General features: G+C 40.2%; 2 protein-coding genes, 1 long non-coding RNA gene and 5 other non-coding genes across 10 annotated transcripts; 3 read left to right on the top strand and 5 right to left on the bottom strand.

Annotated features, from left to right (window-relative positions):
• Positions 1-4,756: 4,756 nt before the first annotated feature.
• Positions 4,757-14,229, top strand: LOC100710590 (gastrula zinc finger protein xFG20-1). Of its 3 annotated transcripts, none has more exons than XM_025909738.1 (6): positions 4,757-4,988; positions 7,407-7,512; positions 8,467-9,561; positions 9,784-11,265; positions 12,826-13,113; positions 13,209-14,229. In XM_025909738.1, the coding sequence occupies exons 2-6, from the start codon at positions 7,434-7,436 to the stop codon at positions 13,217-13,219; spliced, it is 2,955 nt and encodes a 984-aa protein (XP_025765523.1). In that variant the 5' UTR covers positions 4,757-4,988; positions 7,407-7,433; the 3' UTR covers positions 13,220-14,229. The 3 variants fall into 3 exon arrangements, with proteins under 3 accessions (XP_025765523.1, XP_025765524.1, XP_005471655.1); XM_025909739.1 differs by lacking the exon at positions 13,209-14,229 and adding an exon at positions 12,459-12,543 and having other exon boundaries at positions 12,826-12,953; XM_005471598.4 differs by having other exon boundaries at positions 12,826-14,229.
• A 1,151-nt stretch (positions 14,230-15,380) lies between these two features.
• On the top strand, positions 15,381-20,413 carry LOC109203181 (gastrula zinc finger protein XlCGF57.1). The gene is made up of 3 exons (XM_019362364.2): positions 15,381-15,693; positions 16,273-16,406; positions 18,430-20,413. The coding sequence occupies exons 2-3, from the start codon at positions 16,304-16,306 to the stop codon at positions 19,785-19,787; spliced, it is 1,461 nt and encodes a 486-aa protein (XP_019217909.1). The 5' UTR covers positions 15,381-15,693; positions 16,273-16,303; the 3' UTR covers positions 19,788-20,413.
• Positions 20,303-24,295, bottom strand: LOC112847677 (uncharacterized). Its single transcript, XR_003221384.1, has 2 exons — positions 23,948-24,295; positions 20,303-21,124 (listed from the first exon to the last, which is right to left on the bottom strand). It is a non-coding gene; the product is annotated as an uncharacterized LOC112847677 (long non-coding RNA).
• Positions 21,397-21,469, bottom strand: trnav-aac (transfer RNA valine (anticodon AAC)). Its single transcript has one exon. It is a non-coding gene; the product is annotated as a tRNA-Val (tRNA).
• On the bottom strand, positions 21,992-22,063 carry trnad-guc (transfer RNA aspartic acid (anticodon GUC)). The gene has a single exon. It is a non-coding gene; the product is annotated as a tRNA-Asp (tRNA).
• trnaq-cug (transfer RNA glutamine (anticodon CUG)) lies at positions 22,223-22,294 on the top strand. Its single transcript has one exon. It is a non-coding gene; the product is annotated as a tRNA-Gln (tRNA).
• Positions 23,544-23,616, bottom strand: trnav-uac (transfer RNA valine (anticodon UAC)). Its single transcript has one exon. It is a non-coding gene; the product is annotated as a tRNA-Val (tRNA).
• On the bottom strand, positions 24,220-24,292 carry trnav-aac (transfer RNA valine (anticodon AAC)). Its single transcript has one exon. It is a non-coding gene; the product is annotated as a tRNA-Val (tRNA).
• Positions 24,296-24,426: the final 131 nt, after the last annotated feature.

Below are 24,426 nucleotides of genomic sequence, written 5' to 3'. Positions count from 1 at the left end.
ACTTTGGAGACTCAAAGTCTTTTATTTGGTTTCAGCTTTCCACCTCAACATTTATGATTTCTCCACACTGAAAACACAGAGAAGTCAATCAGAGACCAGGTTAGAAAATGTAAGTGAACCACTGCAGCAGTGACTTCTAGAAAAGCCGACTCAGAAGATGATCATTTGAAAAAGCTTCAAACCAGCAATTTCAAAAGCAGTCACTGGATTTTAATTTACAATTTGTGGAGTGTCTAAAAGGAACACCTCATGCCTTTTAGAAAAAAAACATTTACCACTCTGCTGTTCATAAAATCTGCATGATTAGAATATGTTTTACTTTGCGAAATATGTATTTAGTTTATCTCATTTTTCTTTTGCTTTTTTGCTAAGTTCGACTTGTTTGTTTCTTGTTGGAATCTGATGACAGTATGAGAACCTCAGGTCATAGACGTAGATAGACAAATGTAGGATGGCAGTGCTGTTGGATTTTTACAGTAAAAGAGAAGCAGCAGAATCTATTACACTGTTCTTTGTCCATTTCCTTTACTTGGATGAAACTAACTAACTAAATAAAATATTATATTATATTGCCTGTGTATAGTACTCGTTGATGGTGCAGGAGCTGCTTTTTTATTATTTGGACTTTTGAAAAGTAGCTACTTCAGTGTCAATACCATTTACATCAAAGATGCACTCAGGTCTGGGGACTTCAATTCAATTTGTTTTACACAGGACCAAATCACAACAACAGTCACCTCAAGGTGCTTTATATTGTAACGTAGACCCTACAATAAGACATACAGAAAGAAACCCAACAATCATATGACCCCCTATGAGAAAGCACTTTGGTGACAGTGGGAAGGAAAAACTCCCTTCTAACAGGAGGAAACCTCCGGCAGAACCAGGTTCACGGAGGGGCGGGGCCATCTGCTGTGATTGGTTGGGGTGAGAGAAGGAAGACAGGATAAAGACATGTTGTGGAAGAGAGACAGAGATTACAGTTTTTCTCAAATGCTAAAACACAAACGCCAAACCTCTAAACCAAATGACCAGTTGTCTAAACACATTTACTAAATCTAGCCATCATTTACCAATATCATAAACACATGTCACATGAAGACACAATTCACAGAACACAATCCTCCGTTGTCATAAATCTAACCACATTTTGCCTTGCTAAAACACAAGTTGCAAAAGAACTCTGCTCATATTCTCAAATGAAAGCTCATGTGATGCAACATGCTTGCCACAGTCAGCAATATTTGAACACAATGAACACACCTGGCGTCATTCATTACACACAACGATTCAAAATTGAAGACACTTGTTGCTAATGCTGTGACCACATGTATAAAAGCAAGTTCAGAGTGCACAGTTTGCTGAAGATTCCAAACAAACATAATGGATGAAGGCAGAGTCAGGGGAAGAAGAATTCGATGGAGAGGAGGGAGAAGAGTTGGCCCTGGAAGAAGAGGAGCAGGCCAACAAGGAAGAGGAGTTCAAATGAGAGGAGGAAGAGGAGCAGGTCAATGAGGAAGAGGAGTTCAAATGAGAGTGTCACGAGGGAGCAGGGAGGACTCGGCGCAGACTGAAATCACAGAAAACAGGTTTTATTTACACACTCCTGGTGCACTATACACTGGTGAAGGAGTAGGGGCCAGGGTTCCCAGGGGTACAGGGAAGAATCGGGAAAAGTGTCCTCTCTTACTCCACCCCACTCGGGCAGGGCGGCGCTTGGAAAGGTCCTTTCCTCACGCACGCCACTCTCACTACGGCACTCACGAACAGGCTTAGGTGTCCAGATCTCCAAACCAAGCACGAGAAATCTGTATACAGAGAACAAGAGTTAACACGGAAAACTTTCACGAAGAGAGCTCAAAAACTGGCTGAGGCTAAAGTAGCACTGACGAGCGTTACTCAATAGTCCAGCGGCGAGATGCTCTCAGTCACAGCCTTAAGTAGCGAGAGCAAACAAGGTGAGGAGCCACAGGTGATTGCCTACAGGTGGTGAAGGCCAGGAGCCCACTATGAGTAGTAAGGCAGCGAGTAGAGAGAGAGGGAGAGAAGAGAGGAGAGAGGCAAAAACAACACATGTAGCCACACAGGGCCAGCCGAGCAGGCACGGGGACCATGACAGAGAGGAGGAAGAGGAGCAGGTCAACGAGATGCGAGCAACAGTCATTGACCATGTCATTGTCCATAGCATGACAATGGCTGAAGCAGGACTAAGAGTCCGTCCAAACCTGAGTAGGTTCACTGTGGCCAGCATTATCAAGGCATTCAGACAACACAACAGGTATTGTACTCTATTGCTTTCTTTGTCACAATACAGTTTTACAAACCTGTGAAAGTAGGCTATTGGCTTCAAATCAGTTGTGACTGTATTGTAACACATGTCAATTGACAACACATGTTTCTTTCTTTAGAGTTGAAAGAATGCCACATAGAGGTGGGAGGGTTGCCATATTTACAGCGGCACAAGAAACCCTCACTGTGGATATGGTTCGTGGGAACAACCTCATCAGACTCCGGGAGATCAGAGACAAAGTCATTGCCGATAATGTCAACTTTTAGAGCGTTGACGATGTCAGCTTGGCCACAATAGACCGAGTTCTCCGGCGCCAAAAGACGCGGATGAAACAGGTGTATAGGGTTCCCTTTGAGCGCAACTCTGCGCGACACAAAGACCTACGTTACGAGTATGTGCAAGTAAATATACATCCATGTTCACAGTACAGTTAGTGGACATACTGTGTTGCTCAGTGGCCTACATTACTTCTGGACAATACTGTGCTACCTGATTGACTGTTGTTCTGAACACCTGTGCACTTTCGCATTTTCACAGAGGATATTACAGTTGGATGCGATGGCCAGACCTCATGAGTACCTCTTCCTGGATGAGGCTGGCTTCAACCTGCAGAAACGAAGGCAAAGAGGCCGTAACATCATTGGCCAAAGAGCCATCACTGAGGTCCCTGGCCAACGGGGGGGTAATATTACCCTTTGTGCGGCCATGGGTTCGGAGGGGCTTGTCCACCAGCATGCTGTCCTTGGGTCTTACAACACCCAACGTCTCCTCACCTTCCTAGAGGAGCTAAAAGACATCCTCCTGGATCACCAACAACACCATCCTGGGCCCGCACATCAAATTTATGTGATCATTTGGGACAATGTCCGCTTCCACAGAACAAACCAAATCAGAGAGTGGTTCACCACCAACAGTGACCACTTTTTAAACGTCTGTCTGCCACCCTACTCCCCTTTCCTGAACCCTATAGAGGAGTTCTTCTCATCGTGGAGATGGAAGGTTTATGACAGACAACCATACACAAGAGAGAACCTCCGAAGGGCAATGGAGCTGGCCTGTGTTGACATCCCAGCGGAGGCCTTCCAAGGATGGATTCGCCATTCCAGGGCATTTTTCCCGCGGTGCCTGGCGAGAGACAATATAGCCTGCGATGTGGATGAGGTGATGTGGCCCGATACAGCTCAGCGACATGATGCCGCACAGTGATTGTGGTGTGTGTGTGGTGTGAATAAAGTAAATAAAAAAACTTCACACCCTGATCATGTTTTCAAGAGTACTGTTGTGTGCAATAGATTCTGTTTTTGCATTGAGTTGTGTTACAGTAGTGTACGTACATGCAGGATTTTCTATAGATTTATACTCTTCATATGAAACTCACAAATCTAAATGCCTAATCCTCTGCAGAGATCTACGACGATCTGTTACTGTATAGTTTTGAAAAATATGCATTGGCAGTTATGAAACAAAGAACCTTCTCACAAATTAAGCATTGTGTTTTCAATTGTTTTACTGTAGTGTGTAATGATGTGTATAGTGTTTACATTTTTGAAAGCTTCGAGCTGTTCTTTTGGTGTGAAAGTTTGAGTTTTGCAGTGGGAAGGTGTGGTTGTGTTTATGTAGCTTTAGAAAAGGGTGTTGTGTTTAGACATTGGGGAACATGGTGGGAACGTTTGTGAAATGTGTTTTAGCATTTGAGAAAAACTGTAATAACAAGTATGATTCAATGCAGAGAAGTCTATTAACACATAGTGAGTGAGAAAGGTGACTGAAGAAGAAATATTGCAGCATAACTAAGGTAGGATTCAGGGTCAAACAGGGCTAAAAGGAAAGTTTGAAGCCTAATCTTAAAAGTAGAGATAGTGTCTGTCTCCTGAATCCAAACTGGAAGCTGGTTCCACAGAAGAGGGGCCTGAAAACTGAAGGCTCTGCCTCCCATTCTACTTTTAAATACTCTAGGAACAACAAGTAAGCCTGCAGTGCGAGAGCGAAGTGCTCTAATGGGGTGGTATGGTACTATGAGGTCATTAACAGACTGGTGAACATGATAATGAGCACTTCACTCAAAATGATAAAAATGTTTACAGCAAGTTTGTCCAACCCAGTACTAGCAAGGTGAAGTGGCCTATATAGGAAGACATGCGTTTTGTTCTTTTCTTTTCTTTTCTTTCTTAAAAAATATGAATATTATTTTCAGTATTTGACCACATTAAAGCATAATGCATAAAAACTGTTCAAAATTATTATCAAAGAAAGTCGAAGAAAAACAGAGCAGGCATTGATTTTTTTTATTTTTCATTTACTATATTAAAAGAATTTTTAGGATTTCTGGGGAAAATATCTTATTTACTAATGACAATAGGAATATTTTTGTCAGCCGAATACATTACTGTTTCGTACATCACTGCTGGTGATGACGGGGGTAGGAACCGTCTACTGGGTGCACTGTGTTTCGGGGGTGGGGGGGAACAAAACAAAGGTCGGACTGACTAGCCGTGTGTTGTGTTTCGCTTGTAGAGGGATTTCTCCTCATTTCCGTGTCACGCATCTTGTGTTTTAGAGGTTTGAGAAGTTATATTCAGAGGCAAGGAGGATAGTAAAATAAAGGAGCAAAAACACGGAGATGAGAAATGAAACTCGCCCGGGAGGACCCTGCGAAAGACGGGCAGGCTGATGCTGGCTGTTTCCTCCTCCTGCACAGGTAAATGACCCTACCTGCGAATATCTGACAGCAAACAGGTGTCCCGATTTTACCTGTATGGATCGGTGTTGTGCCAAAAAGCGATTGCCTGCCAAAAACTGATTTCCAATGTTTCTGTGTGTTTTTTATGTGTAATATCTTTACGTATGTTGCTAAATAGACTTTGGTGGACAGGTATTACAAAGCGGTTATATATAAAATTAAAAATTTACCTGTTTCTCAAGTATCTTTATAACTGTGTTATTATACTTAGATTATAATCAATCAGGTCCCTTTTGTCCACTTAAAATATGTTTACAGAACTATTTTTGCATTTGTTGCAATTTCTGTCCTCTTGGCCAGATTACTCTTAAAAGACACATTTTTAAAGTCAACAAGAATTTTTTTAACTGCATAAATAAAGGATACATAAAAGTCACTGCCAAAAACTGATTGCGGCTTCTACCTTGTTACAGGAATGTTGTTTGTTGCTTAAGATGACTTGATATCATTCATGAGGGATACATTTGACTTATGTTTCACATATTATAGACCAACAAGTTATTTATAGCAGTTTAAATAAAAGCAATCAGTTTTTGGCAAATACCGGAAATCAGTTTTTGGCAGACATTCACTTTTTGGCACAACACCGGTGTTGTGCCTAAAAATGATCGTCTGCAAAAAGCTGATTTCTGGTATAACCTTTATTTATCCAGTTAAAAAAAATCTCATTAACGTTAAAAATGTCATTTTTTAAGAGTAATCTGACCAAGAGGACAGCAGAAATGACAACAAATATAACAATAGTTCTGTAAACATATTTTAAGTGGACAAAAAAGTACCGGATTGGTTATAATGTAAGTACAATAACACCGAGTTATAAAGATACTTGAAAAACAGGTCCTTTTTAAATTATATATAAAACCGCTTTGTAAACCATATTCACCGAAGTCTATTTACCAATATACGTAAAGATATTACACATAAAGAAAACACACAGAAACACTGGAAATCAGTTTTTGGTAGGCGATCACTTTTTGGCACAACAAAAAGTGTTCTGTGGATTTTGGGGATTTATCCTCGTTATTTGTTCTCAAGGGACTCAAAACACAGTCGGTGTGTTTTATGACTAACACATGATCTGAACCGAGGCTTAAACTCGGTCCTGTGTTTGAGCCGAAACAAAGTCTTAGAAGATATCAGAGCAGTTCAGAGCGTTTTATATCACTTTGTCCTTTTGCACAGATAATCATAGAAATGCTGCCATTGCATTCATATGCACCATATGAATGCAAATCACAAGCCAGTAACCTCGCACTTTATATATGCAGAAACATTAGAAATTAATTTTACAAAGTGCTTTGGGTGAGAATGAGAATTATAGAAGTAATTTAAAGGATGTTACTGATTCTGTGAGCCTTATCTGCTCAGCAGGTTTTTTCAAAGTCGAGGTCACCTTTAGATTTTGGACCCGACAGGAGTGCTGGCTCCTGAGGATCTGAGGCTGCGCGCTGGGTCATCTGGCGTCAATGTTTTGTGCTAAATGTGAAAATGATAAGCAAGTTACACAATTTTTAGTCCTGCTGAAAATCTTTCTATTTATTCTTATTTCTCATTAGTATTTGAAAACTCTGCAGAGAGCAGTTGAGGGGGTGTGGAACTCATTTTAGTTCATGAGCTGCACACAGACAGATTTGATCTCACGTGTAAAAAGTACCTGATTTATGATGTTTAAGACTTGTAAAGCTATCCATTATTAGACTAGTGACAAACATCTCGGCACGAATTATTCAGTTTCATTAACGTCATGCCATTCAGCATCTAGAGAATACTTCTGTTTCTACCATTTGCCCCTCAACTTAAGGAACTTGTGAACTATCCTATTTCAAAACATTTTTCACATTGGGTTCTTTTTTAAATATTAAAAAAGAGATTTAGGGTTTAGTCTAAACTATACAGAAACATTTTTAGAAAATGTCATAACTTTATTAGAATTATGTCATGAGGAATAATTCTTTGTGTAGGAAGCTTTGTGAATACAGACCCTGGTTTGTGTGTGTCTGGTTTTTGAAGATGAATAAAGGCAATAGGCAACAGTAGATTCAGAGAGGGAACGTAAACACATTGTAGGCAACTTTAAAGTGAAACTATTTCTTTTGAGGTTTCACAGAAAAATAAAAATGAATGAGCTTGTCTGTTTTTTATTGCATTTATTTAATGAATCTTGACATTCTTAACACTTAAAAGCAAACAGCTGTTTGTTTTTGCACATAAAATATTCCCATATACAGGATTGGCACTTAAAAAAATCATGTAATTTTTTTTTACAATCACTGTTTCTTGTCCAAGTGGCAACTTATCTACATGTACACTCAGGTTTCTTAGTGGTTATATTGAGTAACCGACTTATTATTGACATTTGTGCAATCATAATTTCAGCCAGCTGTGAGCGGCTCTGCAGTGGAGATGCCTCGAATAAAGAGCCTTCATCCTGATGACCACACACGGTTCAGGTCTGAGACGGCAAAAGTCAGGAGAGATCTTGGTGAGTGACACCATAACAACTTGATTGAATAACACTTAGTCATAAGTGTTAATTAAGCATTATTAAAGAGTGAAGTGATAATTAATAATGTATACTTGTCACTAATCATTTTATACAGTAGATTTGTTTAGTCTTTTTTTAAATAACGCTTTTCAATATTCATCAGAATTTTTTTCAGTTGTTAAAACTCTCATTTTAAATTTAAATCACAAAGTGAGACAGCCTGATTACTACTAAAACTTTGCAATGGCCTGGTATTATCAGCTGATCTTAGCTATTTGCCAGCCAATCAGACTGACAATGGCTGATAAATCAAATGATACTTGAAAGTTAAACAAGTGAAGAAGAGACAGGAGGAACACAGTTCAAACACTTTATAAGTGTTGCTGTTGCATAGACAGTCCACCAGAGGGCAGTCTGCATTTTTTTAAAATTAATTATTTTTTTAAATATTTGTACAGCACTTTGTTGTTATTTGTTGTTATTAAATGTGCTATATAAATAAAGTAAAGTAGAAGTAAAGTAAAAGTGTCTTCCCTGTTCCAAACATGTGTAATGCACACGTTTGGAACCCCACAAACACAGCAACCAGCTGATCTGAGCAGAGTAAATGAATAACTACGCATAACAAGTGTTAGGAAAATCTGTTTTGATATCATGTGTTGGAAGAAAATAAAACATCTGATTTTTTTTAAGTTGCCAAATATTCGTATTGGTGTTATAAATACTGCATTGGCTGAGCTCTAACCAGCACAGTGTCTGTGTCTGTTTTATGGATAACAAAGTCATTCCCCAAAATCAGAATGTTGCACAAATGTTCAAAATCACAAATCAATTTCAAATTACATTTAAAAAAAAAATACTAAAGAAATTACAAATTTGGTATGGCTCTTTGCGTCTACGCAAAGTGACAGTTGAGCATAATGTACAGATGTGTTTTAATGCTTCCTGCAGATGTTCAGCAGATGTTGCAGATTGAAAATGAAGTTCCCAGCATCCCTAATCTGGACCAGCAGGACTCAGACCTCCTTTACATAAAGACAGAACAGGAGGAGCTCTTGATGACTCCGGAGGGACAGCAGCTAAATGGGTTAGGGGACACTGAAATTACCAAGGTTGCAATCACTGCTGTGAAGAGTCAGGGTGATGAAGAGAAACTTCTGTTCTCACAACTTCATCAGGGACCAGCTGAAGCCAGCAGAGAGGCAGAGCCTCCAAACAGCAGCTCAGACAAACAGATAAAAAGAGAAACTGTTGGAGGACCAGAATCAACCAGGAACCCAGATGTTTACAGTCATCTACATCCAAGTACTGATGGAAAGCCTTTAGACTCTTATGAGACTGAAGTTTGCGTTGATGATGATTGGCAGGAGGCTTTATCCGATTCTGTACCTGAAGACAGTGACACTGTAGAGTCACAGATGACAGAAAACACAGAAGAGAAACCATTCAGCTGTGATTTCTGTGGACAGAAATTTAAGAGAGACTCAAATCTTAAGACACACATTAGAGTTCACACAGGAGAGAAACCATTTAGTTGTAAGATTTGTGAACAAAGTTTTAGAAATCAGTATAATCTAAACAGACACATGAGAGTCCACACAGGAGAGCAACCGTTTGGCTGTGATGTTTGTAATAAAAGATTTTCCCATCCAGGGTCTCTGAAGAGACACCAGAATGTGCACACAGGAGAGAAACCGTTCAGCTGTAGTGTTTGCAATAAGAAATTTAGACAAAGGATTCATTTCAAGAGACATATGAGAGTCCATACAGGAGAGAAACCATTTGGTTGTGATGTTTGTTGTAAGAGATTTAACTGTAAGAGAAATCTGAAGACACACATGAGAGTCCACACAGGAGAGAGACCGTTCGGCTGTGATGTTTGTAAAAAAAGCTTTTCACAGCCAGGAATTTTAAAGAGACACATGAGCATCCACACAGGAAATAAGAGTCTTCAACCAGATCAAACCAGAGATCTCCAATTGGCTGGTGCCATATCTGCATGGCCCTCATCACAGCTGGTTCAGACACAAGACACAAGAGATGAAGGTAAGTGACATACATCAGTCTGTCTATAATATACAACAAATATTTAACATGAAACTATGACCACTGTTTTCAGTGGAAAACACTTGGTTTTCTGTGTATGTGGATGTTTGTTTGTTTTTTTCATTTTAAAATTTGTATTAGATTCCAAAATCATTTGTGTAATATTAAAAAACTTTAATAGGATTTGTGTCATATGTTTCCATAATCATGTGTGTGTTTCAGCTACAGCGGCAACACCTGGACATCCTGCAGATGTCCAGGTGTTGCAGATTGAAGGAGAGGTTTCCTGCAGCCCTAGTCATGACAAACAGGATCCAGACATCCTCCGTATTAAAGAGGAACAGGAGGAACTGCTGAATGGGCAGGAAGAGGCTGACATCACCAAGGTCCTAATCACAGCTGTTCCTGTGAAAACTGAAGACGATGAAGAGAGGTCACAGTCCTTAGAGCTTCATCAGAGATTATCTGAAAACAACACAGAGGAAGAGCCTCCAACCAGCAGCTCAGCAAAACAGATAAAAACAGAAACTGATAACTGTGGATTACTAGAAGCAGCCAAGAACCTGGATTTAAATATTAATTTACAACCAAAAACTGATGGAATAGTTTCAGAATCCTATGAGACCGATGTCAGTATTCATGGTGACGAATGGCAGTTGCCTTTGTCAGATTGTGGACGTGGGACTGAAAAAAATGAGAAGGGTTTAAAGAAGAAGAAATCACTTGAGTCAGTAGTAAAAGACACTGTGGACTGTAAAACCACCAAAAAGAAATTTACCTGCTCTGAGTGTGATAAACAGTTTGTTTACAAGCAGTCTCTTCAGAGGCATGTGGCACGCCGTTCAGCAAAAAAGGCTTCGAACTGTTTGGTTAATAGTGCGTGTTGTAGAGGAAAGCAAAAAGCTGCATCACAGGCCAGAGATCACAGAGAAGCGAACCCACTGAACTGTGATCTCTGTGGACAAAAATTTAACAGTAAGAGAAATCTGAAGGCACACATGAGAATCCACACCGGAGAAAAACCATTTAGTTGTAATGTTTGCGGAAAAAGCTTTCGACATCAATATACCATCGATAGACACATGCGAATCCATACAGGAGAGAAACCCTTTGGTTGCAGTGATTGTAGTAAAAGTTTTGCACAGCTCGGCGATCTGAACCGGCACAAAGCCGTCCACACTGGTTTGAAACCATTCAGCTGTAACGTCTGTGGTAAAAAATTTAGGCAAAGGAACCATTTTAAGAGACACATGAGAGTCCACACAGGAGAGAAACCGTTCATTTGTGATGTTTGCGGCAAAAGCTTCAATTGTAATAGAAATCTTAGGACGCACATCAGAATCCACACAGGAGAGAAACCATATAGCTGTGATGTTTGTGGTAAACGATTTTCAGAGCAAGCTATTTTAAAGAGACATGCAAGCATCCACACAGGAGAGAGGCCATTTGTTTGTGATAAGTGTAATAAAACATTTAAGTGTAAGAGAAATCTTACAGCACACATGAGAGTCCACACAGGAGAGAAACCATTCGGTTGTAATGTTTGCAGTAAAAGGTTTACACAATCTGGGATTTTGAAGAGGCACATGAGCGTTCACACTGGAGAAAAGAGCGGTCGCCTGGTGGAAGCCACCGCCGTGGGTTCGAAGTCCCCAAAACTGGTATCAGCCACGTCTGAAATGGTGCAGATGCAAAGAAGTGTAGGTAAGTGACACACATTTGTGTAAACAATTTTTACTGTACATCAAGTATATTCAATAACTTTGTAATTGCACCGTCTCCAGTATGTTTGGGTGTCATATGGATTTTTCCCAATATTGGCTCTAACTGGAGATGAGAGATGAGGACCCGTTCCAAAATTCTGACATTTCACTCATTTTTTAACTTTTGCATATTGCAGTCAGGCTTCTGAGAGAACTGCATAACATTTGCACTGCCTAGACCTGCTACATGGTCATGATGTCACTGGTTGACAAAGTGCTTTAAAAATCGCTTTTACTCATGTCGTGGAGCATAGGTGGCCACTGAGTAAATTCTTGAATTTTGAGCTCACATTTAAATTGTAATTGTAAATATTTATTCCTTGATATACAGACTAAAATATGAAACATGCAAATATCATCATATTAAATTGTGTTAGATGTGGGAAGCTAGACTTCTTAGGGAAAAAAATGTCCAGTACTGTGCAGAAGTTAATTTCTTTATACTTTGTTTATTGAAATATGTGTGAACATACATGGAAATATGAGACAAAACCAGAGTTTGAACAATTCTTACAGGCTTGAAAGTCAGTATTTGGCATGACCATCTTTATTCTTTAACACAGTCTGAACTCTCTGAGGCAGCTTTCTGTAATTTCTTTAAGTAGTCTTCAGGAATAGTTCTTCAGGCAAAGAACAGTCAAAGCTCTTCTTTGCATGTTTCTGGCTTTTGCTCGGTTTTGCCGGGATGATCCCACAGCGCTCCAGTAGTTCTAAGGTCTGGGTAATGGGCAAAACATGACAGATTAACAAGTGGCTGTAATGCAGCTCCAAACCATGACAGAAACTTCACCGTGTTTTACAGATGGCTCTAGACTCTCACCATTGTACCTCTCTCCTCACCGCCTCTGTATTTTCTGCTGATGATTTGAACAAACATTTTCAAATTCGGATTCCCTCCATCAGACCTGTTGCCACTAATTTTCAGTCCAGTTTTTGTGTAAATTTTAATACCTCAGCCTTTTCTCCCTGTTTCCCTTCCTTAACAATAGCTTCTTGACAGGTTCCCTTCCACAGAGATCATTTCTCATGAGGCTTAATAGAACAGTAGATGGATGTGCTGAAGGGTGTGTCAGCTATTATTGTCTGAAAGACTGGGCCTAAGCAGCATTTTGAATAACATTTTGACCCAACCAGTTGCGGCAGATGGCCGCCCCTCCCTGAGCCTGGTTCTGCCAGAGGTTTCTTCCTGTTAAAAGGGAGTTTTTCCTTCCCACTGATGGTAAGTTCTTGCTCATAGGAGGTTGTCTGATTGTTGGCGTTTTCTCTGTGTCATTGTCGGGTCTTTACCTTACAATATAATGTGCCTTAAGGGGACTGTTTGACACTATATAAATAATACAATATAAAATAATATCAACTGAGTTGAAGTGCACATTAAAATATGCATTTTGAAACTTGTTTTCACAGGGTGATCAAATCAGAATTGAATTATGATTTTACCAGATATTTCCAAACTTCTTGAATGAGTCAATATTTGGTTGTTGTTCTTTTTTTCCTGCAGATGTCGAGCACACAGAAGAGATTCCCTGTATCCAAGAGGACCAGGATCCAGAGCCCCTCCATGTAAAGGAGGAGCAGAAGGAACTTCTGGCTGGTTGTGAAGACAAGAAGTTATATTTGATGGAGGAGGTTAATATCACCATGTCCCCAATTACTGCTGTTCCTGTTAAGAGTGAAGAGGAGGAGGAGGAGAAACCCAAGTTGTCACAGCTTTATCAAGACAATGTTGACACAAAGCCTCCACCCAGTGTCCCAGCTGAACAGAAAACAGATGGGGAGGACCGTGGGGGACCAGAACCAGGCAAAAACACAGATCTCAACAGTCATTTACAGCCACATAATGCTGGAACTGTCAGTATTGATGATAAATATGAAGATGATGATGATGTTGGTGACTGGCAGGAACCGGTGTCAGATTCTGAATCTGAAACCGAAGAAAATGGTTAGCAGGAAATCAAGGCTCCTGAGTCTGGGATGTAACACTGCCCAAAAAATCCTTTTCCTGCTCTCGAGTTTGCTCAACTCAAGATGACAAGTCATTTAGGAGAAAGGGCTTCAAGCTGTTTAGTTTATGTGGATGAGAGTTTAACCAAAATACAAATTTTAAAACACACTGAGTCCACAGAACAACCAAAAGCACTCAAACAGTAGTGTTTGCAGTAAAAGATTTGCACAAGAGGAGATTCAGTGTGTTATAGAAAGTCTTTAATGTCAGTAATGATGAATTTTTATGTTAGCACATAACTTCTAAATCTAAATTATTTTTCGTTCTTTATCTTAAGTTGTTATTGTGTCCAAATTTGCTTTCATCATGAGTTCAAAAACACTCTCACACTTAACACTAAGTTAAGTGTGAGAGTGTGAGAGTGGTATTTTAAAAATCGTGTAGGCACGGGGAAGCAGATACCAGTTCAATCTGCCTCCTCCCCACTATGTTTCTAGTGTTAATCACTTCATATAATTTCATCACATTATTTGGAACTAGTCTTAAATATGCAATATTATACTAATTCTGCCGAGGGAACCAGTTTGGAAATGCTTAAGTATAATCTTCTTTCAGGGGTTTTCAGAAAACTGACCACCTGTCGTTCTTGGAGGTTCTGGAAGCAGATCGTCTTTCTATCATTGAAAATGAAATGAGGAAGAAAAGATTCAGTTTAATTTTTAGCTACATGATTGTCTTTTAAATTGCGAACGTTTGAATGTTCACAAAATAATAAAATGATCTCAACTGTTCGTATTTGTCCTGATTGGTTATGAACTTGGACTATTAAACCAGTTCTGGTCTGACAGTGTTACAGGTTTACCTACTGCTACATGGGCAGTTGATGTTTTAGTTGCTAGTGTCTGTTTCTTCATGAGGTGTGTTAGGACCTTTGCTCACCTGCTGTAACCTGAGACCAAAGTTAGAGAACTAACGTTTCCTCAAGGTCAAAGGTTAATTATATCATACTGTGAAAGACATGGATGTAACTGAAGCATATTTCATAATTAGAACATATTTTTCCACAGCACAAAACATAAACATATATTTTAAAAAGATTGTCACTTGTCTCCCATGTTATATGTTTCAGACGATGAAGCAGATTATCTCCTTTCCTGGATGGTCCAGTGTATAGAGATAAAGGAGGTAATAAAGGAAACACTACTCTTTAGTATTTAAAGAATTTCATCAGCTGTTTTGATGACTGCTGTACAGACAAAGATTACTTCACTTGCTTAGGACCTTTCCTAATGAAGATTCAATCATCCATCCACAGTGCCGTTTGATTAGCAAAGATGTGAGTGAATTCGGTGAAGGTCACATTTGATGAGATGTGCACTCAATATAATCTGAGTTTTATGGGTGGAGTCATAAACTTGCTTTTTTCCTTGTATAATTGCTATATAGTTACTATTTTATAGTGCTTTGGTGGCATAGAGATGGATAAATTTAACTGGCTTCAAGATTAAAGTGCAATAAAAATGTCAAATTATGCTTTATTTGTACAGTAATAAATAAAAATATTCATATATTATTATATTCAGCTCCAGGTGCAATATTTAAATATTATACACTTGAAGGGACCATCAGTCATAATCCAACAAATTAAATGTTTGTGATTCTTAAATGTGGCTTTTTGCATAATGAGGGTTCAAATAATGATGAAGAGTTAAAGCAAGAGACAAACACAGTTGCCAGAGGGTCAGCCAAAGATACTTCTGTAACATTTCTTTGTAATGATGTGAGACAGCCTGAAATTGGAAAACTGTTCATCAATTAACTATTTATTTAATATATTTTGTTCAGCATATATTTAAAGCAGGTAAGACACAAAACAGAAAATAAATGAAAAGCTGTGAACCTGATCTGGCTGTATGTTGTCCTCAAACTAAAATAACTTCGTAGGATTTCTTTCGCCACAAAGACTGTTTTGCATGAATCGGAACTGGAGGTTTATTTTACTTGTTAAACTTTAACAATTATTTCTTCGTGCATCCCTCAGGGGGAATCTTTTTGCCTCAGGAAAAAAAACGGCTCTAGGAACCTTCTATTATACTGTGTTGTAAGGGGGAACAAAACAAATGTTGGACTGACGGGCAGGAAGTTGTCCGTCCTGAGACTGTGCGGAGCTTCCAGACGAGTTTTCATCCCCTCACCAGGAGAGCCAGCGGTCCCGAATAATAATTAGAATCGTGTTTATGGTGTAACAAGGTTTTGAGACACTGAGACGGTAACAGTTCTAATTTAGCACAATAAATAAAACCGGGCGTCAGCTTTCACCGCCAAACGAGCAAAAACATGAAGGGGGGAAAAAAAATACACGTTGGGGTCACCTCCTCCAGGTGGACATAGCTGAAGAGGACTCACTTGTTTTCTGCTGGACAGGTAATTTATTCCCAGTAGAGTCAGCAGCCACACGGTCATTGATACAGTCAGCAACAAGAGGGCTTTTACACAAAAATATAGACCTGCTACCCGGACTAGAATTTAATTTTTTATAAGTTAAAACTCGAACCTGTCAAAGGACCCAGAGCTGCTCTAAATTATAGGCAGTAACAGTGATACAGTGAATTCATAACGTTTTGCAACTCTTGCCAGATCATCTCAGTTTAATCTCTACGTTTTTGCCTTCTACAGGTCAGAACTTGGGGCTATTATGTCAAAATTTCAACTTAATAACTCAGTTCTTGTAATTAAAGAATACTTAAATAGAACCTTTCTACCAAAGGTCTCATTCACCCACTCACTCACACACACACACACACATACATTTATACAGCATTATGTATTTTCTAACATTTGCACTTTGATAGATGCACCAAGAATAACACAGAGTTAATACTTTGGCGCACAGACCGGAGGAGTCAGAGATCCATCCATCGAGCTTCTGATTGGTAATTGAGGCCCTCTACTGCCTGGGAATGAATGAGTAAATGTTCAGGTGGCTCATTTGTGTCATTACAGCTTGCACCTGAAAATCACAAGTGGAGTTGCAATGTCTCAATTAAAGATCATCCAACCGGACGACCCCAGAGGTCTGAGGTTGTGTCCCCTCGTATCTGCATCAGCTACATCAGGTTTGGCAGAAGCACAGGCAGGTAGGTGACGTTCATTTGTTTCATTAACATGTAACTCATTCTCTTGGTCAAAAAGCAGAAACTAAATCATAAAACAGAAGAATTAGTGTGTAAAGATGCTGTATTCAGGTATTTGCTAACCACTTCAGAGGTGCAAAGACAAGAGGATAAAGTCTGAAGTTAGTAAAGAAGGTAAAGCTCCAGCAACACTTGGAGCTTGTTTTTATGGTCCATGAAACTGAAATTTATGAGTCAGGATTAGCTGTGTGGTTACTCAGTGCACTGACACAGTATGTGAGAAGAGGTGCTTTGGTTTATGTTCTTGACCATTTCTCACTGAAGAGAATGCATAGTTATAGATAAATAAAGATTTTATTAATGCTACTCTGGGGAAATTCACAACACAAGGCTCAGAAAGAAAATGTGAATTAGATATACTAGAAAAATTGTGTAAGGAAACTGCAAAAAATGCAGTAATGCAGTTGGTAGTAACTGATCATTACTAAATGTGAGAAGCTCCATAAAAACAGAAGTTTTGGCATTTTGCTGGACTGGTTGTGTGTGTTAGCACAATGCTGAGGAGTAAAGTAATCTTTTGTAGGGTCTGACATGTAGCTCTGAGAGCTACATGTCAGACCCTACAGGCCTCAGTTAGCGTTTTAAATGTTAAAGTTAATGACAGTACAACATGAACAGACTGAACTTGGCTGGCTTAGATTTGAAAAGGTCATCTATATAAACCAGGGGTCCCCAATCTCAGTCCACGAGGGCCGGTGTCCCTGTAGGTTTTAGATGTGTCCTTGATCCATCACAGCTGATTTAATTGGATAAATTACCTTCTCTACATGTCTTGAAGTTCTCTAGAGGCCTGGTAATGAACTAATCATGTGATTCAGGTGTGTTGACCCAGGGTGAGATCTAAAACCTGCAGGGACACCGGCCCTCGTGGACTGGGATTGGGGACCCCTGATATAAACCTTTCAGTTAACCTTTTGTGGCCTCGCTGTTTCGTGGTTTTTTGCGTCCTGATTGGCTGTAGACCATTGTCAATCAATCTCGTGCCGTGTCTCCTGAACAGTATAGAAAGCATTCAGCTTGTCAAATTTACATAAATCTTCGATCGCTAGCAGTGTGACTCTGAAGTGCTGTACTGTGTGTTTGTAAGTTTTCTCCCCAAAAAACACAACAATGTCGACGAAACGTTTTGCACTGTCAAAGGCAGCAGCGGGTGCCTTTGGTTTCATTCTATAATACTGGACTTATTTTTCTAAGAAGGTTTGAAGAGTGAGAGAAGCTTTAAGAGTGTTTAAACAAGAGAGACAAGTGTGAACATGTTCATTACTGTCTGAGAAAAGTGTATAAAGTGTGTAGTGAGGGGTTTTACAGCCTTAAAACATCTATGATAATTGTAAAAAAGAAAGTTGGCTATTTTGCGGATTTCATCTATCACGGGTTATTTTTAGAACGTAACTACTGCTATAAACGAGGGACCACTGTACTTCAAAAAAGTTTTTGTGTTAACGATGTTTCTACGAGCTGTTGAATCATATAGGATGTAGCTAGATTTTCCACACACAGCGTGAACACACTGCTTCTAGAGTTTGGCTTAGTTTTTGTTCAGTAAATAATGACATAATGTCATATGTTATAAGGCTGTACTTAAATGATTTTAGAACCTTGTAGAGATCAGATGATTTTTTTGTTTTTGTTATGTCTTGATATGTAATACCCTAGAACAGAGGTGTCAAACTAATTTTACATCGCGGGCCACATACAGCCCACTTTTATCCTAAGTAGCCCGGAACTGTGAAACTCCCCTTTCTGTTAGTATAAAGAACTTGTATATTTAAATGTTTTTTTCACACGATGAAGAAAATTAATAATTGACATATGAAATTATCTTGCGGGCCAGATATAATTGTATCGTGGGCTGCATGTGGTCCATTGGCCGTAAGTTTGTCGTCCCTGACTTAGAACTAGAATTCTAGAACTAAAAATGCATAGCTCACAGCTTCCTGTGATGCACCTGTGATGTGCTTTTCAGGGTTTTCTGCAGATGTCCAGCAGATGTTGCCAGTTAAAGAAGAGATTCCCTCGATCCCCAGTCTGGACCAGCAGGACACAGGCCACATCCACATAAAGGAGGAGCAGGAGGAACTGTGGACCGGTCAGGAGGGAGAGCAGCTTAATGGTCTGGGTGCTGTTCCTTTGAAGACTGAAGATGAAGAAGAGAAACCTCAAGTCTTACAGCTTCATCAAGAACCAGCTGAAGATAACAAAGAGACACAGACTCCAGCCAGCTGCTCATACAAGCAGATAAAAGGAGAACCTGGTGGAGAGCAATGTGGAGGACTAGAACCTACCAATACTTCATATCTAAACAGTCTTTTACAGCCAAATACTGATGGAAAAGCTTCAGACTATTTTGAGAATGAAGTCACTGTTGATGAGGATGATGATGACTGGCAAGAGCCTTTGTCTGGACCTGAAAGTGAAAGTAGTGATTGGAAGGAGAGCATGAAACATGACTCAGGTGTAAAGAGTGATAATGTGGGATGTATCAACAAACAGCCGCTCAGCTGCTCTGAGTGTGGTAAACGCTTTCAGTACAAAGGGTGTCTTCAGAGACATTATTCAACACATCATTCAGGAAAAAAAACTTCCAGCTGTTTGGTTAATAGAGTGAAGAAAAGTGTAGCATCGCAGACAAAAGTCCGCGGTGGAGAGAAACCATTTGGCTGCAGTGTTTGTGGACAAAGATTCAATCAAAACGCAAATCTTAAGACTCACATGAGAGTCCACACAGGGGAAAAACCATTTACTTGTAGCATTTGTGAAACTAGATTTAGACAGCAGTATAGTCTGGATAGGCACATGAGAATCCACACAGGTGAGAAACCTTTTAGTTGTGGTGTGTGTAGTAAAAGATTTTTACAACTGGGGGATCTGAAGAGACACAGAAGTGTCCACACAGGAGAGAAGCCTTTCGATTGTAATATTTGTGGTAAAAGATTTACTCAGAGGATTCATTTCAAGACACATCTGAGTGTTCACACAGGTGAGAAGCCATTTGGTTGTGACATTTGTGGTAAAAGATTTAATCGAGAGGGCAATCTGAAGACACACAAAAGAATCCACACAGGAGAGAAACCATTCAGCTGTGAATTTTGTAGTAAAAGGTTTTCACAACCAGGTGTTCTGAAGAGACACAGGAGCATCCACACAGGGCTGAGCCCATATGCTTGTGATCTTTGTGGTAAACGGTTTAATTATAACAAAAATCTTAACAGGCACATGATAATTCACACAGGAGACAAACCATTTGGCTGTAACATTTGTAATAAAAGATTTTTACAATTAGGGGATTTAAAGAGGCACATGAGAGTACACACAGGAGAATAATTACTTTAGTGTTGTGGGGTTAGTGGGAAAAGATTTATCCTAAGAGGGAAATGCGAATCCCCAAAAGTTAATTCTGTTCATCTGGACGTAGCGTTTTCAGTGGGAGCAACATTTCGTCACTCATCCAAGTGAGTTCTTCAGTCTCAGCTGGCTGCAGGTTTGGCCAACCTTATAAACAGTACATTTGCGCAATGACCGAAACTAGCACCACTGTGAATCCCCAAATCCTGAAGAAGTCACTTGGATGAGTGATGAAAAGTTTTGTCCCGATGATCACAATCAACCTTTCGAGATTTACATACCTGGATGACTGAGCATGCATTGAGACAGGAAGATGTGAAGAGACAACAGAGATTGTACTGTACAGTAATCTGATCACAAGATGGAACATGTATATTAAACAATCCATAGCTTTTGTCCCTCTGATAATTGCAAATAGTAATCATCTGTATCATCTTAGTCCAACATCAGGAATATGTTTTCACATTAAAGTAACAGCATTTAGCTTTTATTCGTTAAATCTGTCATTATGAGGCTGTTGTGTTCGTATTTTGTAACAGTGTCATTTTTTTCTGTGTCTGCTTTTTAAAATTTGTTCCCTGTGAATTTCAATTTGATTGCTGCAACTAGGCAGGAATTTTCCCACACTAAACCAGATTTGGTTTACCACATTGACACTTCAAACTTTGGTGTGGCTCAGGGAGCACAGTGTTTTAGTGCCCTCTATTGTCTAGCAGTCTGTGCATGATAAATAAAATATTTTTAATAGTTTTCTTTGGGTTTTTCTTTTTTTTTTAAATTTTATTTTATTTATATATCCAGATGATGTGTCATTTTTATTTCATTAATGATAAAAAGTTTGTAATGACATGGACTCTGAAAAGTGCACAGGAATGATTATATTGATAAAAGAGGCTTAAAGATTTACACCACAGACTAAACTGTGAGCACTGATCTGGGAAAAGCAGGACTGATCAGGTCTGAGGGCGTTAAATTCCTCCTCTTGTGGGTTCAGTGAGTGTCTGTTTAGAAATAAACAGCTAAGGGAAAGAATGAAATGACAGAACTTGACTCTCTCTAACGGCTTCAAAACTCCACAAGAAATACTTAACTTCATTAAGAAAACTTTACTTCTCCATGAACCTTTAGAGAGGTAAGACCACTCTGTTGGTGAGATTAAGCCATGTTAACATGGCTCTTACTGTCTTAGAGAAAGACCAAACATTAAATAGTAAATTCAATTTTCAGGGTAAGGTCATGATACATTCTTGTGCTGGTGCTTTTGGAGTTTTCTGAAATTTGGTACACAGACAACTTTTTAGCCCTGTGCAGGCCACCTAGAGCCACTCATTTCCAAGAGCTTAGTCTGTGCCTCCATCTTCAGGAAATATGGTGACTGGAGATGTGTTGATTTGTGTGAATTCTGTTGAAATTTGGGCCATAGAGAACTCTTAGCAAGCCCAGCATCCAAAGGTTACAAATGTCAGAGGCCTGTACCAGATTTGAGTACTTTCTCTCGTCTGTGTCCCAAACAGCAGTAGAACCCCACAAGTTCAAGCAGTACCTGCAGTCAGACACTTTTATATCAGGACGCATAAGCAAAGAAGCATGTTTCCGCCTGGTTTCGAACCAGGGACCTTTCGCGTGTTAGGCGAACGTGATAACCACTACACTACGGAAACGGCGCTGGCATACCCTGTAGTCATTAAAGGAGCATTTTAATGCTTTCTTACATTTGTGGACTTTGATGACAGATCATGTAGGACTAGTGAGAAGGAGGGAACTCCCATTTGTGTCATTTTTCAAGCATTCCCCCACTTATGGCTAGATTGACAATGCAAATTGTGATCTCGAGATAGCATCTGTTCTCATGGGAGCTGATCTTGTTGTTAACAAGCTCTTTGATGTCCTTTGTTTGGCAAGCACACAATCTACAGAAGACAAAACCAAGAGACTTATTTGTCAGTAGGGACGCAAGTAAAACAGAGGAAACGCTGGACAAGCAGAGTTCTCTTGGACTAGCAACTCTTCTCATGGGAGCTCTTTCCGAGAAGACCTTTTTGACTTGTGAGCGCACAGGTGGAATTCATGTTTCTTCAAGCCCATTATAGGACTAGATTATTAGATTGACTAGGATCTGGTGTACGAGTAACGTGTGCGTGGTCATTCCAGGTAAAACGGTGAGCAGCGAAGGAGACTGCTCACTCCCCGTCGGGGAATCGAACCCCGGTCTTCCGCGTGACAGGCGGAGATACTGTCCACTATACTAACGAGGACCTCTGAAGGGCCACCGTGGTCACGTCAAGCTGGGATTCGCAGCAGGTATGACAGGTAAAATTTGGCTGGCCGTGTAGAAATCCCCATCAGTTTACCAGGAACTACACTACTACACTTTTATGCCTGTTTGACACAGAGCTTTTCTCTGCTTCAGGCAGGGTTCCATGGTGTAATGGTTAGCACTCTGGACTCTGAATCCAGCGATCTGAGTTCAAGTCTCAGTGGAACCTCATTTGGCTTTCTAGCACTTTGCTCCACGGGTACATTAGCATAAGCACACGCTAGCGTGAGAGTCTAGTCAGTTAAAGAGCAAGTTAGTGGCCCAGTAAATTCCACTCCTCTTGTGTTGGCTGATCTCATCTGCGCATTGTCTTCATGCTGCACCAAACCTCGCTCGTGCTCTTCTGCTGCACTTTCCGCTTCCTGCTGTATCTTTCATTGGCCACCTTGACTCAAGTCAACTTTTCCTCTTGCACTCTTCTCACTTCTAATCCTGTTGCCACCTCTGAAGGCCCCGATCTTCTTGTTGACAAGCTCTTTGATGTCCTTTGTTTGGCTAGCGCACAATCTACCGAAGACAAAACCAAGAGACTTATTTCTCAATAGGGATTGTGGAAAAGAGGAAATTGCTTTACTGCTACAATATATTAGATAGCATACTAATCAGCATTAATATTATCTCGCATAGCTTTAAACTGGTCAGATGACAGTTAATACACGAACACCAGAGTAATCATTTAACACGCTGACACCATATTAATCCTTATTACAGGTGCAGCATAACCACTTTTAGTATTATTATGTCTTTATACACACATTGCAGTCCTGTGCTCATAAGGAGTTGAAGCTTTCCCAGGTAATTAAAGGTCTCAAGCTTCATTCAGCGTGACTGTCTGGGTGACACATTGGTTAAAAGCCGGGAGCTTAGGAAAGATGGCACACATGCTTACAAAACACACATATATCACATATAACCTAGAACTAGATTTAACCATAGGCCTGAATGTACTGAGCAAACATGTTGCACTTGAGCTTTCTTGACAACAGATGACGCGTGGAGAGGACCAGCCCCCGGAGACTGCAGAGGCCAGAGTCCATTGCCTTTTTTGGAAGAAGATGCCAAAAAGAGGAACCGCGATGTTGCACTTTATGCTTAAAATACATGAATGTTCTGTACATGCAAATTATGTGCTTGTAAACGCTAGAAGGGGCGTTATAATACCCTGATGCTATAAAAGCAGTCTGAAGTATAATTTTGGCGAAGACCCTTGCTGACATGTGCAGTGACTGTCTTCCCGCGCGAAGACTTCAATAAAAAGATCGCTTTGACCCAAATCTTCTGGACTGTCTTGCCTTTGTACTCTCCACCAATTCTGTACCCGTAACAGGATGCAAGTAAAAAAGAGAAAACGCTGGACAAGCAGAGTTGTCTAAACAGTGAACATCAATTCCCTTGTGACCAAAGGAGCAAAAGACCCATGTTTCCGCCCGGTTTCGGACCGGGGACCTTTCGCGTGTAAGGCGAACGTGAGAACCACTACACTACGGAAACCCCGCAGGCCTGTTTGTTTGGCTTTCCAATGTGTCTCACTGAGTAAGCTCGCAATCTGACAAATCTGGTGGCATGTTCCTATCATGGCCTTGAAGAAAAGGAGCCATTGAGAAGAGACAGACGCAGTCTAGCAAGGAGTCTGAACTGTAGTCTCGATGTTAGGCTCACTTAAACGTTTGACATTTAGGAGTTCACTAAAGCAAGCACAGCTCAACATGTGCTGCCCTAAGAACCCCAGAACCTCTGGCAGCAGAACTGTTGCCTAAAGTGGCCATTTGTTTCATTGCCTTGTGCATTGGCTGAAAATAGGCCCAAGTCCTGTGCAGGCCACCTAGAGCCACTCATTTCCAAGAGCTTAGTCTGTGCCTCCATCTTCAGGAAATATGGTGACTGGAGATGTGTTGATTTGTGTGAATTCTGTTGAAATTTGGGCCATAGAGAACTCTTAGCAAGCCCAGCATCCAAAGGTTACAAATGTCAGAGGCCTGTACCAGATTTGAGTACTTTCTCTCGTCTGTGTCCCAAACAGCAGTAGAACCCCACAAGTTCAAGCAGTGCCTGCAGTCAGACACTTTTATATCAGGACGCATAAGCAAAGAAGCATGTTTCCGCCTGGTTTCGAACCAGGGACCTTTCGCGTGTTAGGCGAACGTGATAACCACTACACTACGGAAACGGCGCTGGCATACCCTGTAGTCATTAAAGGAGCATTTAATGCTTTCTTACATTTGTGGACTTTGATGACAGATCATGTAGGACTAGTGAGAAGGAGGGAACTCCCATTTGTGTCATTTTTCAAGCATTCCCCCA

The sequence above is a fragment of the Oreochromis niloticus genome, linkage group LG8 (genome assembly GCF_001858045.2).
Source record: "Oreochromis niloticus isolate F11D_XX linkage group LG8, O_niloticus_UMD_NMBU, whole genome shotgun sequence".
NCBI lineage: Eukaryota > Metazoa > Chordata > Actinopteri > Cichliformes > Cichlidae > Oreochromis > Oreochromis niloticus.
Note: the sequence above shows the minus strand (reverse complement) of the source record. Positions and strands in the feature narration are given on the sequence as shown.

Coding starts and splice junctions, on each gene's coding strand:
- LOC100710590 (XM_005471598.4), top strand. CDS start 7,434: ATGCCTCGAATAAAGAGCCTTCATCCTGATGACCACACACGGTTCAGG. Junction 7,513..8,466: donor AAAAGTCAGGAGAGATCTTG/GTGAGTGACACC, acceptor TGCTTCCTGCAG/ATGTTCAGCAGATGTTGCAG. Junction 11,266..12,825: donor GCAGATGCAAAGAAGTGTAG/GTAAGTGACACA, acceptor TTTTTCCTGCAG/ATGTCGAGCACACAGAAGAG.
- LOC109203181 (XM_019362364.2), top strand. CDS start 16,304: ATGTCTCAATTAAAGATCATCCAACCGGACGACCCCAGAGGTCTGAGG. Junction 16,407..18,429: donor TTTGGCAGAAGCACAGGCAG/GTAGGTGACGTT, acceptor TGTGCTTTTCAG/GGTTTTCTGCAGATGTCCAG.